The sequence below is a fragment of the Podarcis raffonei genome, chromosome Z (assembly GCF_027172205.1).
Source record: "Podarcis raffonei isolate rPodRaf1 chromosome Z, rPodRaf1.pri, whole genome shotgun sequence".
Lineage (NCBI taxonomy): Eukaryota > Metazoa > Chordata > Lepidosauria > Squamata > Lacertidae > Podarcis > Podarcis raffonei.
The window spans coordinates 1,768,220-1,781,830 of NC_070621.1; the positions used below are offsets into that span (position 1 = coordinate 1,768,220).

Here is a 13,611-nt window from a genome sequence, read left to right on the forward strand (position 1 = left end):
TCGACAGTGGAATTTGCTGCCAAGGAGTGTGGTGGAGTCTCCTTCTTTGGAGGTCTTTAAGCAGAGGCTTGACAACCATATGTCAGGAGTGCTCTGATGGTGTTTCCTGCTTGGCAGGGGGTTGGACTTGATGGCCCTTGTGGTCTCTTCCAACTCTATGATTCTATGATTCTGTTACACTGAAGTTAATGTGGCATCAGCATTCAACCATTGCTGACTGGCATATATCTTAATCTTTGCTCTCTCTTTTTCCCCAAACACAGTTTTGGAACTTGTGAGAGGGTCCAGGCTAGCCTTGTTTTCAGGTCTCCTTGTATTTGAAAGCAAGAGCCTCATCTCCGACCCGGGAGGTGTTTTAGACATGTGGACCTACCAAAGTGACTTGAATTCCTGCTGGCTTTTTCTTACTATGAAGTGGGTTGGTGAATTCTTTAGCCGTAGTACATTAAGCTGATGAAATTTTCCTGCCCTCCAGGCCTCAGCCTTACCGTGCCCTGAAGGAGTCCAAGAGCGCAGAGAGCGAAGAGAGTGTCAACCCTGAGAGGCCTCAAGATGGTGGAAATGCTGCCCCACCCACACCAGACAGCCCTGTGGAAATCAGCCTTCTGGGAGGCATATTCTCGGGGCTGGAGATGAAGCCTCCATCCCAGCTGCTCAGCCAAGCCAAGAGCTTAGAAGACTTGAGGATTCCCAAGGATGAAGGTGACCAGCAGGGGACCTTTGACTACCAGGTATCTTGCTTGCTTCTTCTGGGGGAACAGAAAAGCACAATGTGTGGGGCTGTGGAGAAAGGGGGGAAGGGGCATGGACGTAGGGACTGGATCAGGCCCTGAGGCCTGGGGAAGGGGGCCTTACCACATAAGTCAGGTGGCCTGGAGGAAGAGGAGCGGGGGAGGAAAGGTGGGGAGGCTCACATGGGAGGGGAAAGTGACGCTTCCAGGAAGGCTTTGCCTCAGTGGATTGGAGGAGGGGAAGGATGAGAGAGATCCAGGTAGAGGGAGCATCGCTGCAGGAGGTTCTGTGGGACAGGGGGGAAGTGGTGGAGAGCTCTTCCGATTCTATGATTCTGTGACCTGCTGTGTGCTTCCTGGCAGCGGATGGATCCTGGCATTTCCGAAAAGAGCTGGATTTCTCCAGGGATGAAGTTTTCTCACCCCTACAAGCAGCTGTGGGGCCTGGGCCAGGATGACATGGCCATTCCCACAAAGTATTCCCAAAGCTCCCCGGAGAGGCCCTTGGCTCCTCTTGAGAACATGTCTTCCGCCCCATGGAGGCCGCGGAGCAGAGACTCCATCCTGGATCTCCCTGAGAAGGACATTGGGACCTCTTCTGGCAGTCAAGGCAACATCACAATCCCACGGCCGCAGGGCAGGAAGACACCAGAGCTGGGCATCGTTCCGCTGCCACCTGCACCCAGACTTGCCAAGCAACAGGCACTGCTTGAAACCGCAACCTGCCTTGCAGGACCCAGTGACCTGGCTTCAGAGCTCATGCTGGACACTTTTGCACCCAGAAACATCTCTCTGGACCCTGAATTCAGGCAGCCTGCTGGTTTTGCCACTCACCAGCACCAGCTCTTGCCCAGCAGTGGCCATGGAACACAGATGCTTCAGCCGGTCAAGGTCTGTGTGGAGGACACGAGCAGCAACAATGACTCTCTCCTTGCCTTCCTAGATCCATTGAAAGCAGGGAGTTGTCAAGAGATGAGCTTCCAGCCCAGCGCCAGAAGCCTGCTAGGGTCATCATCTCCCAATCTCACAACTGGTTTCCCTACAACAGCAGGTGACCTCATGCCACCCGTGCCGGCAACACTTGGTCAGCCACTGGGATACCCTCCCTCTGCAGCACCATTTGGGCAGGCCTCTCTCAACCCGTTTGTGCAGGCCACGCCAGCACCTGTGCCGTTGTCCCTGGTCAGGCCCCCTGGCAGCCCTTTTGCTCCTCCCCTAGGCCATGCTTACAGCTCCAGCATTATCACATCACACTCCACCTTCTATCAGCCCCAGAGGCCTCCTCCAAACCCTCTGACGCTGTCCATGCCTAACCTTTTTGCCCAGCCTCCAGCAGCCCCAATGCAAAGCCAGCTCCCTCCCCAAAGCAATACCCTGCAGCCAGCAAAGCTTTGTGGCTCTTCCAAAATTCGAACATTGCCCCTGACCCATTCTGCCTCGAAACTAGAGACCAAGACGAGGCTGGCTGCAAGGCCCAGTGACCTCCCGCTCGTTCCCCACAAGGCCAAAGCTGTAGAGTCAGTGTTACTCCCTAGCAAACCTCAGGCTACTAAAGACCCCTTTGAAGACTTGCTAAATAAGACAAAGCAAGAAGTTTCCGTCACCCCAGGTAAAGTGGAACAGATGAGAAGGCAGTGGGAAACATTTGAGTGAATCTTCCGGTGGGAGGGGGGCTTCATTACCGTTAAGTTGTGTGTTGAGCCAGTATAAAAGCACCAAACTCCATTGGAGCAAAAGGGTTAGTCAGCCAGGAGCTACTGCCTGCGCTCCAACTCCTGTTGGTAGGATGTCCTGGCTAAACACTTTTAGGATCCCCCTGAAACCTTCACTGGCTCCCTTCCCATGGATCACCGTCATCCTTTAAGCCTTCAGAGTAGCTGAAGAAAACACTGGGGTGGGGTAGATAAGTCATATTCCCAAGCTTCCAAATTTCGTCAAAGTATCTTCTGAACTGGAGAGTGTTCAGTTGTCAAGAGGTATTTCCTTGCAGCCACGGCCCTCTCTCTTCCTGCACCCACTAGGGCCCACTTCCTCACCAATGTGATCAGTATTGAATTTAGGAGTCTTTCCTGTGTTTTCACAGGCCGCGAATCATGTTTTGCTTCCAGGCGTAAATGCAGGTATAAAGACGGGATGAATTTGCCACTGGACTTTTGAACCGGGACTCTTTGTTAATAGCTTCTTCCTCATTCCAGTGCACTTTTGATTTAGTGGACATGTGGCTCTTTGAACTTCCTGCACTGTTCCCCCACCCCCCACCCCACAACCTCTGCACACATCGGGGAACCCATTCGCAAAGGGGTCCCTGCTCCCCTCCCAGTTTCTCTGTCGATGTTGGAGAGCACCACACTGCTGGGTTGCTAGGAGGGCAAGCACCTTTTCAGGCTCATCAGAGAATTGGAATCACCAGCAGTGGACCTGTTTAGAGCAAGACACACGATGCCCCTATCATGGTTCCCCAAAACCTTATATAACTGTGTGTGAATATTATATAATATTATATAATATTATATAGATCTATAGATATATATATATGTTACTAGGTGGCAGTACTTCGAGTAGATGTAATCGTACCTTATCTTATTACCAAAAAGGGAGACGACCAAGGTGTAAAGAGTTCTTGTTTGTGGTGAGCAGCAGCAAAGCACCCCAAAGTTAAAACTGTAGAGCACAGGGGGACAAGTGTGGGCTTTTCACAGCACGTTTTAAATCTGAGTGTAAACTGCTCTTCAGTAAAAGCGGCTTTTTCCAACCTGGTTCTTCCCAGGTGTTTTGGACTGCAAATCGTTTCAACCCCAACCAGCACAGTTGTGTGATGCTGCCCAAAAGCCACCTGGAGGGTGCCAGGAAGGGCAAGGCTGCTTAGGAGCATGAAGAAGGCAGCCTGATTCCTCATCCCTTGCTAGGGAGCCACGTTGCTGCGTCCAGCTTACTTTTTGAGCAAAGAACACACAGCCAGCGCCAGTTTGATCACCACCAGAACGTTGCAAACCAACTACAAAGCCCACTGCTGCGTTTGCCTTGGGCCTTTTGCAGCCCTGGAAATGTCAGCAGTTAATAGAGCAGTCTGTTTCATTTGGCCACTTAAGTTTTTGAGTTTTAAAAAACTTGGCTGAATTAGATTACCACCACCCCATAAAAAACCACACCTTTGGGACCGTGATTAATTTGCCACCGAATCTGTATACACCAGAAGTCACCTACACACACCGGGGGAGCCAGTCTCTGCCCCTTTCCTCTCCAGTGTATGCTGCTGCTGCTGCTGTCACCACCTTTGTTTCTGTGACCTCCTTGCAGTTTCCTTCCTGCTGCTGAAATGTTATTGAGGTTTCTTTCTCCATGCTTGAGCCTGTACAGTGCAAGAACGTATTTTGATTCCTTCAGATGCTGACCGTCGGGGGATACCTCTTGGCACTGTGTTCATGTCATCACACTTCTGTCAAGTACTGTTGCTTTTACTAGGCATTCTGTCTGGTTTGTATTATTTCTTTTTTGCTGGTGTGGGTGGGTGGGGAAAGATGTTTTGATATTGCCTAGTTCTGAATAGTAAAATATTTAAAGCGCACTAAGCAGGAGAGTGCTGGTCTGCTTCATACAGGCTTGGGGTGTGTACTGGGGGAAGTCAGGGGACAGTGCTATCCTCCAGTTCCAGATTGCAGGTGCCCAGAGCTATTGCTGAGTGACCACTGTTAGGATGCTGGCCTTTTGATCTGGCTCAACAAAGTAGCATGTGGTATTTTTAAGGCAGCATCTGGTTCATGGCTTCATGCAAGGCCTGATCAGCCAAGAGTATCAGTAGCTTGCAGGGATTAGGGCTGCCAGCTGCTCACCACATGTGAATCCTCTCAACCCTATATGGTGATCTTCCTAGCCTCCAAGCCAGGCATAGGCAAACTTGGCCCTCCAGGTGTTTTGAGACTACAATTCCCATCATCTCTGACCCTGATCACAGTTGTAGTCCCAAAACATCTGGAGGACCGAGTTTGCCAATGCCTGCTCCAAGCTCTCAGGACTGTCCCCAGGCCATATCGCCCCTGTTTCATGACATCTCCAAGTGTTTTTGCCTGCCTGGGATGTGTCCCTGAACTCTGATCATGTCTCCTGGCTGCCTGGATGGAAGGTAAGAGCAGGACACGTGGATTTGTGCAGAAACTAGCGTATTCTTCAAAGGAAAAGCAGACGTCAGTTGCTCCACCCATCTTTGCCTCTGGCAAAAAGACACATGGCCCCCAGAATGTTGCCCAGTAAGGAATGTGGGCCTTGGGCTGAAAAGGGCTCCCCACTCCTGGATGTGATCTCAGTTGTATGAGTATTTGTGGTTCTACCTTTACTGCAGTTCAAATCCTACTTTTAAAGTGAGCAGCAGCTTGGGAAGGCAGAAAACTGGGGTGGCAGGTGAAAGAAACCAACCCCTTCACTATTCTGCCTAAGGAATGAACTGCAGTCACTGGTCAAAGTGCAAACTTGCCCCCTTTCTATGAATGGGCTGTCACAGTTCTGCCCTTAGGTAGCCTGGGGTTCCCAGCGGCATATATTGCCAAAGGGAGTTGAGCAAAGCATGTACAGTTCAGTCCCTCTTACGACACACCACAGTTCCTCATTCCTGCTTACCACCTATCAAAATAGGTGTGGCAGGGGCTCCTCCACCTATTGTGCATCCCACCTGTAATATTTTATCCGTTTTCTGAAATATAATTTAAGAGCTATGCACCTCCTACATTAGTTTTCTTCTAGGGATTGGGATAGTGGAGAAAACCAGTTTTGAGGCACTGACAGAAACAAGGGGGGAAAGATGGGAGTGTCTCAATGAATTCAGTGTTTTAAAGAAGCAAATTGTATTGGTTGGGATGGAAGGAAGGGATTCAGGTGGCAAAAACTGCCTAACCACATTCTGGGAAGGACAGCAGCTGATAACGTGAACCAACTGAGCAAGGTGCTTTGAAGGCTCAGTTTGGCCTTTGCAGCAGAAGATGCCCTTTGTCACGGGGCTGTTTTCTGGCCAAGGGGAAGCCCCTGATGCCAATGCCATCTTCTTCTGTCTATATGAAGTGTTGAACTCAGACCTTTTAAAAAGCAGGATGGGGTTTTCATCAAATAGATCATTGGTCAGTAATGCTACTTAAATGAAGTATTTGAACTGAACATGTGCAAGCATGCCCAAACCTTATTGCCAGTGGGAAGTAAGAGCAAAGTTTAGAGAGGGCCGCCTTTGTGCTGAATGGGCCCCTCCCTGCCCTTCTAACTGGTCCTTCGTACTTTTCTCAGCCCATGCTCCCAGCCCTCCTCAAATGCTTCTGCCTGGGTAGAGTGTGTCCGTAGCTCTTGGTTGCTTGGATGGAGAATGCAGAGGGGTGCATTTGCAGTGTGCATGCAGGAGAAGAAAGCTAGCTTTTTCATGACTTCATTGTATGACGGCAAGAGCCACAACTGTTGCTGCACCCACTTCTGGCATGCTGAAACGAGGTTCGTCACCCCTGTAATAGGACCACAGAGGAGTACAAAAAAATGTTTCCAAGGTCATTCAGATGGGAATATTGACACCACAATCCCATTAGAAATAGGAAAACACATCCTTCACTTCCTCCTCTGTGCTGTCATCGCCAGCCTCCTGGTGGACCTGGCAATATCATACCTTATTTTTGGCCTGTAAAGTGAAGCATTATCACATGCAATGGGACCTCAGGAGATACAGCGGAAAGACACCTGGCAGCTGTGCCTGTTCCTCCTAGCCAAGATCAGAATGCTGAATTTACTGCTTGGCATCTTGTCTGCTGAGCATATTTAAATAGGATGGAAACTGCATGCAGATGGCCTCTAGCCATTGGCTGAGCTGTTCATAAACATTTAACCGGTGAAGGTGAAACTGTTAGTAATAATAAGCTTAGAATACAGTGCAGCCTGCTAAACTGTGAACGGCACTGGTTGCCTTTTCTCTTGCCCCTCCTCTTTCTATTGAAGCATGTGCATCATGCTTCAATGTGCATCATGCTTGAGTTGCTATGGAGCCGCTGTTTGCCCTGGGGGAGTTTCAAAAGCCCCATCAAACTCCCCTCAACTTTCTGATTGCAAATGCATTTCTTTGTGGAATGGTGAAAGCTGAACAAATAGATGCAAATTTTAATTACAACAATCACCAGTCTGGTTTAAAAAAAAAAAAAGGAACGTACATAATCTGTAGCACAGCAGCTTTGTGAAAAAATATATCCAACATTAAATATCAAAAGTATGTTAAGTTCACAGTGGGGAAACAGAATAAAAAACATCCATAAATTAAACAGCAGAGAGGTTAAAAACACTGGTTTATATCTGTAGCGGAAGTTGGGCCTCTGTGATCCTCAGAGCTCAGGTGCAAATCTAAAAATAGGAGAAGGGCAGACAAGGAGTCATGACTTCTCATTCATGGTGGAGGGCTGTTCTTTGAAGGCTGGTTCACAAACCTGTTTTGATGTGATAAAAAGAGAAACTGGGTTCCTCTGGCATGATTCATTTTGGACATGTGTCTGACACAAGATGGTTCCTTGTTGCCACCTCCTGGAAAACTTCAGGTATGCGTTGTGCCAAGTGCTGGTAAATACAAGGCTGGTTGACCCACCAAGCAGGTAGGTAAGGCGTTAGTCCAGATTCTGTGGGAGTGTCTCAGTCAATCCACAGTCACCCTACTACAAAGGAAGTCTTCCTTGGAAGGTGCAAACTGTTGCTGGAGGATCCCCTCACGGCAAGTGTCTTTGTTTTTGCCCCAAAGTGCCCCACCTCCTGTTGACTCAGGGTTTGGGATCCATGGGGTGGAGCTAGAGTGCTACGATTCTCAATCTGCTTGGCTGTAGCCCTCACCTCAGGAATCAATGAATTGCTGCCTTCTCACGTGCTTATTCCCCTGAAGAGGCCTCAGAGATTCTTGAGCAGGGTGGACAAGAAAATGCTGCTTTTGAGGCACAGGCTGTGCGGATCCTGCCTCATGCTCAAGGGTGAAAGTGTTCCACTCGCCTCGAAGGCTGAATCTTTTGGGAGAGAGGTGGTGTTCTACTTGGCTTGGCTTACTTGCCACAGCCACCTGTTTAAGCTCCCTCTTGCAGGCAACCTTCGTCAGGGCACGCTTGGTTCTCATTGTGCCATGCGCGCTGAATGGTGTTGGGCTCCCTAACAGACTGCTAGGGAGGGTAGCTAAGGGCCTCATGGAGGGAAGCTGGACTAGCAGAATTCAGCCCGTGCCAAGCCCCATCAACACACTCACATGGAACCGCTGTTAACCCCAGCAAACCCGCTTACGTCCCTTCCAGCTCTACAGTTCTATGATTCCGTGTGCATGCTTGACCCGACTCCCCTATGCAACAGTGAATGGGCTTGGCCAGCTGCTTCCCTCTCACAGTCATGGTGGGAATTGTATAGAACGCATCCAGTGGAAGAGGCCTGGCATTGTGTGCTGCCCAGCCAAGGCTCACGGAGGGGGCTAGATCTCCTCCTCCTTTTGGACGTGTTGTGATTGCAGCAGCTAACACACCGAGGAGAGGAGGTGGGGTGGGAATGTTCATCTGAATCTGGTGGAGGAAAACTCTTAATTAATAGGAGGGCTGGGATCCTCCCACTAGTGATGGACTTGGAACGCCTCCCCGGCAGCAGCATTTCCCTTTCCTCTTCTGGGGACCTAGCCTTGGTCACAAGCCTTCAGCTGTGTGTGGGGTGGGTGGGGGTGGGTGGCTCAGTGGCCCTTCCAAAGGGTCGGGAGGTAGGGTGTGTGGCAGATTCCTCAGAGACGGCTATGTGTCAGGCCAGCCCCTTGTGGAATCAGTTCTCTTTTGCACAGGTAGCATTTCTAAAATATTTACAGCAGAAGTACGAATCATGGACTTCTCAGCAGCAGCAGCAGCCGGGGTGCTCCCTCCCTTCAACAGTCTATAAGAATTCACACCTCCCCTTATTAAGCTGGGCTTTGGTGCTTGGAGCAGATAGCGTTTGCTAAAATATTTCTCACTCCTGTTGATGGTAATTGGACTGAAAACGCTAATGATTTTGGGCCGCAGTTGGCCATATCCACGCAGGTGCTCATCTTGTCTGGGGCGCAGGGTGCAGAAAGAGGAGCCAGCGCACAGCGAAAGGATGAGCTGGTCTTTCCTGTGGGGGTGGGGAGTTCAGTGGGAGGGAGTCTGATGCTTCCCTGCTCTGACCATGGCTACTAGAGGAGGGGGCGCTGCGTGGCTAGCCTTGTGCCAGTCCCAATAGATATTAGAAGCCAATGCTGGGCAGCTTCCCTTTGCTGGATGGCTGTCCTCATCTGAGCAGCATCCCTCCCTCCTCCTGCTCTGGAGCGTTGAGCTGGAGCACAGCTCCGCCACCTTTTCTGAGAGCTAATGCTGCAGGCCGTACTTTCCCCTTGCGCTCCACAGGGATGGGAGTTGGAGAGGTTAGTTGTAGAGCCCATGCTTTGTTACAGAAGTTTCCCCAGGTCCACTCCCTGGCATTTCCAGATAGGACTGGGAATGGCCACTGCCCCCCACCCACAAAAAAATTCAGGAGTTCCCTCAAATCAGTGTGGACAATTCTGAGCTAGATGAAACTTTGATCTGACAGGTTCCCATGTTCCTCAACCTGACCACTGTCTGCTCCCTCTTCCTTCAGGAAAAGGATTTGCCACCCCTTGCCCAGTGCTTCTGCCTGCCCATGCAGCAGCACCTGCCAACCACATCCTCATTTTGTTCAGTCGGGGTGCAGAGAGTGACTCCTGCCCTTGTATGACCCCCAACTAAAGAATGGGAGCTCCTGTAGGGTTGCCACCCATCTCCAGAAAAATGGGATCGTCCAGTTAGTTAGTTAGTTGTTTTGGAGAAAAGTGTCGCCTGTCCTTTAGCACATAGAATTGTAGATTTGGAAGGGACCCTGAGGATCATCTAGTCCAACCCCTGCAGTGCAGCAGTATGTAGTTTGGACTTCAAACACAATGACTTTTTCATATATTCAAGCTCATCCTCAAAACAGAGGGTGGGTCTGGTGGGAGGACAGCGAGAGCCTGAGCTTGTGTTGGTGGTGGCGGCAGAGGGTTGGTCCATGAGAAGGAGAGCCCAGAGTGAGTCGTCATGGGCTGGGGGGGGCGGGGGGAGCTTGAGAGAGGGTTTTTCTCAGAAGGCAAAGGGGTTCTGCGGAAAAGTGCAGAAAGGACGGAGGGGGCAGACTTGGAAAAGGGGCGTTGCACAGCCCTGGTGGAGACTGGCAGAAAGAGGGGTTTTGCATGGGCAGAGGCGGAAGGTTCAGAGACGGAGACTCATGAGTCAGAAAGTGAGAGGGGCTCCCCTCCCGTTTTTTCATTGAATAAAACACTAACCCCCATGTGTCATTCTAATGGATTGCTTTTAAGTCATTTCTGTACTGGGTAATTTTAACCCCCAATTCCCTGCGCCCCCCCACCTGTCCCGTATTTTCCTCGACCTGTCCTTTATTTTGCCTGCCTAAAAGTGGCAACTCTAGGCTCCTGAGGCCCTCCTCCTGCTTTTGTTGAGTTTCTGGCTGGAATTAGCCCCAGCCAGTATGACCAGGAGCCGGGGTGGTGGCACCTGGAGTCAAGGGGGACGTGAAGAGCCCCAGGATCTTTCCCCTGCCTTAACTGACTCCGTGTCCTGCAAGCAAGATGCCTCACGCTCAGTTTGTAGCTGCTATTTTCTTTGTTTTGGCTGGTTATTGTACATACATCTGCTTTTATTGCTCTTTTTCTTTTTAAACTGTTCTCATTCTTAGCAAGGAAATACAAGGACAAGAGTGTGACTAGGACAAACTGAAAATGAACAAAACCTGCAAGTTTCCCACCTTGGGAGATGAAAGGAGATGAAAGGGGATTTTCAAAGCAACGGCCTTGTGACACCAAGGAAAGAGAATGCTCTTGGTTGGGGGCTCTTACTTTGTGCAACGAAAACGGGAGCTGTCTCTGGAAGGAGGGGAACAGGGAGGCCCCACGTGCACTTCCAGTTGTTCTAATACTGTCTTGGGTAGCGTGTTCACAAGGCACTATAGGCCACTGCATTGCGGTTCATCCTTGGCAATCAGCTGCAGTTCATTGGAGTACTAGTTCTGGTAATGCCTCAGCAGGTAGGGAGGGGTACACTGTGTTCTAGCAAAGGGAAGGCTCTGCTTATCACTGGATTCTGGAGATGTGTGTGGTATTAGTCTGAACAAGCACAGAAGTGCTTGCTCCCAGTCTTCATCCAACCCTGTTCTGTCTCTATGCCACTGCTTGACTAATGACCAATGCAAGGTTTGTGCTGAGTTCCTAACCCTGAATTTTGCTCAGCTTCTCCCTGTAAGTAGACAGACAGTGCAGGCATCAGGTGCTTCTGGTCATGTAGACAGCAGGCCTTCGGCCCCTGAAACACTCCCCACTGTGTTCTTCCGCTGCTGGCTAACCGTTCACCGATTACATATCGCCCCAGCACAGAAGGCCCAGTGGAGCAACAGGGAATCTGACTCTCTTGCCTGTTAGTTATGCTGCAAGGAGGGACCAGATGAAGCCACACCTGAGAAGCGCCATGGGGAGTGAGTCGTTGCAGTCTTGAGTTCATGGGCACACAGCCGCCACCTCCTTGGGATTCAGATCAGCCGCTCCAGTGGTGGCAGCTTGATGACGTTCCACATTTCCACTCGAGCCCCATCCTTCTCCTGCCGGCTGGGGCTGTAGGTTCCTTGGGTGGCCCTCCTCTTCTTCATGGCAACCATGGAGAGGCCGAAGAGGGTGATAAGCACTGCGCCCCCAGCTGCTCCCACGGTGCCTACCAGCGTGGAGCTGCTGACTTGGGCCCAAGCCGGTCGCTGTGGTGGAACAAGATGCAGTGGCATTTCAGACAAGGTGAAACCCTGCAATCACTGGGCAGGTTCTGTACATCCCTTGGTAATCTACAGGTGAGCATCCCTGAGCCAGGAAGCCAACCAAGCAGCTTTACAGTTACCACTTGAGATGGTGGCAGCAGCGTGGGAGCCAGAGGGCTATTAATGAGTCTCAATCTCAAGTGGGTGGGTGGGCAGGAAGGGAGAGAGAGAGAGAGGACCTGCCCCCCACATGTCCGTATGCAGGCTCTGTTGCTGCTTTTTCACTGCACCTGACTTCTGCCATTACTGAATCCTTAAGGGGCCACAATCCCTTCTCCATCCTACAGCCTTCCTCCCACACCATTTGGCAAGAAGAACTGAATAAGCACACACAAACATTCACCATCTCCATCACTAGCACCACCAACAAATGGTACCTGTGGGAATGTCAAGAGAGTCCACCCCCAAAGGGGGCTGTTTTATAAAACAAGTTGGTTTGTGCAAATGTTCTCAGTGGCTTCTGAGAAGTCTCTCCACCCCTCGGAGCCATGTCTGACAGGGAGGCAGGATCGGAGGTGCTGTTTCTGTTGAAGGTTGGCTGGTGTTGGTGCTGGTCTTGGGAAAGCGCCCCCCCTCGGCATAATCGGGAAGAGGCAGCCTGCAGTTCTGCCTGTGAGAACAGCATTTTGCAAGGGAGGCCTTTGGGCAGGCTCCTCCTTGAGCCGAGGGATGGACAGGGAAGGGGGCAAGGGTGATGCCTAACTGCTGCCTCTGGGAAAGAGGCACAGAGAGTGGGTTGGGGAGCCTTGGGCATTCCCAGGTGCACCTGTGGCCCAGCCACTCACGCGCTTGCAACTCCACTGCGCTTAAGGAGCTTGGTGAGGTGGGCGAGCAGGTGCACAGCCCGGGACAAGCCCAGGCCTTGCCAAGGCAGCCCTTTGCCTCGCTAGAGCAGGGCCTATATTAAGCGCTCCTCCGGCGGCACCTTGAGCACACTGTCCATCTCCAGGCGAGCTCCTGCCACCTCCTGCTGGCTTGGGCTGTAGGTCCCCTCAGACTGGCGCCTCTTCCGGGCCGTGAGGATCATAAGCACGAAGATAATAATGAGCAGCAGCAGGCAACCACAGGCTACTGGCACCGCTACTTCAATTAATGGGAATGGGAAGAGAGCACCTGGAGTCCCCCTCTGCAAGAGAAATTAATGGGAAAAGAATGAGCCTTCGGCGGGCAGTGGGGGAGTCGCTTGGCAGCTGTGTGGCACTTGAGAGGGGAAGGAAGGGGTGCATGCTGTCCCCCGGGTCAGTGTTAAAAGTAGGCCAAGGCTCAGGAACAAAATGTCAGTAGTCTTGAACAGGGATATGGAGAAAGGGGCTGGGTTTCTGGCTGCAGAAAGCAGGCACTAGAACTCCCTCTAGGAGGGAGGCATAGCTAGGATCCAATTGGCTGCAACCCCTGCCAATTCAAAAATGCTAGCCGCTTGCAGCTCTGACCTATCACAAGTGTGGCTAGAAAGGAAATGCAGCCCCGAACATCAACCAGGCACAGAAGCAGGTGTGGGGAGTATGGTAGCCTCTGCCCTTGAGAGGCAAGAGTGCTCCTTTGGGACAATTTGTCATATGGGAACACTTCCCTGTTCCTGTTACGAGTGTTGAGCAGGGTGGTTAGTAGGAAGCACCAATTGCCTGTGCAAGATTTTCTCCAGATCAGCAGGAAGAAATCTAATCTCACAACATGCACACCTTATCAATGTCTGGTCCCCTTCCAGGGTGGCAGTCCGGCTAATGCATCCTCAGCCAGGGAACCTGCATGCAGATGCTGTCCACAGCAGCACAGGAAAAGCAGCCACCTACAGCTCAGAGCTTACTCACAGAACTGTTTCGGGGACACAAGATTAGCGTAAGCCTTACTAAAAACAGCAGTGTGTCAGCTCAGCAGCTAAGACGCTTGCTGGCCAAGCCACCGCTACCTTCCCAGAGAGAAACCGGGAGGGAGATTTGTAAGCAGGTAATTGGGTGGATTCTGAGCTCCTAAGCCTTGCAATTGGATATATCAGATGTGTTGTGCAATTGGAATAGGGTTTGGCTATATTAGAGGG

General features: G+C 51.1%; 2 protein-coding genes across 6 annotated transcripts in view; one reads left to right on the forward strand and one right to left on the reverse strand.

The window, feature by feature from the left end:
• The window catches only part of DENND1A (DENN domain containing 1A), a 260,719-nt gene extending 257,091 nt beyond the window's left edge, over nucleotides 1-3,628 (forward strand). For all 5 annotated transcript variants that reach the window (XM_053373721.1, XM_053373722.1, XM_053373724.1 and 2 more), the window contains 2 exons: nucleotides 476-731; nucleotides 1,095-3,628. In XM_053373721.1, the coding sequence (XP_053229696.1) occupies nucleotides 476-731; nucleotides 1,095-2,384 (1,546 nt within the window). In that variant the 3' untranslated portion in view covers nucleotides 2,385-3,628. The remainder of the gene's footprint in view (nucleotides 1-475; nucleotides 732-1,094) is intronic.
• An 8,810-nt stretch (nucleotides 3,629-12,438) lies between these two features.
• Nucleotides 12,439-13,611, reverse strand: part of CRB2 (crumbs cell polarity complex component 2) — a 62,522-nt gene continuing 61,349 nt past the window's right edge. The window contains exon 13 of the mRNA XM_053373459.1: nucleotides 12,439-12,702. Coding sequence (XP_053229434.1) covers nucleotides 12,475-12,702 — 228 coding nt within the window. The 3' untranslated portion in view covers nucleotides 12,439-12,474. The remainder of the gene's footprint in view (nucleotides 12,703-13,611) is intronic.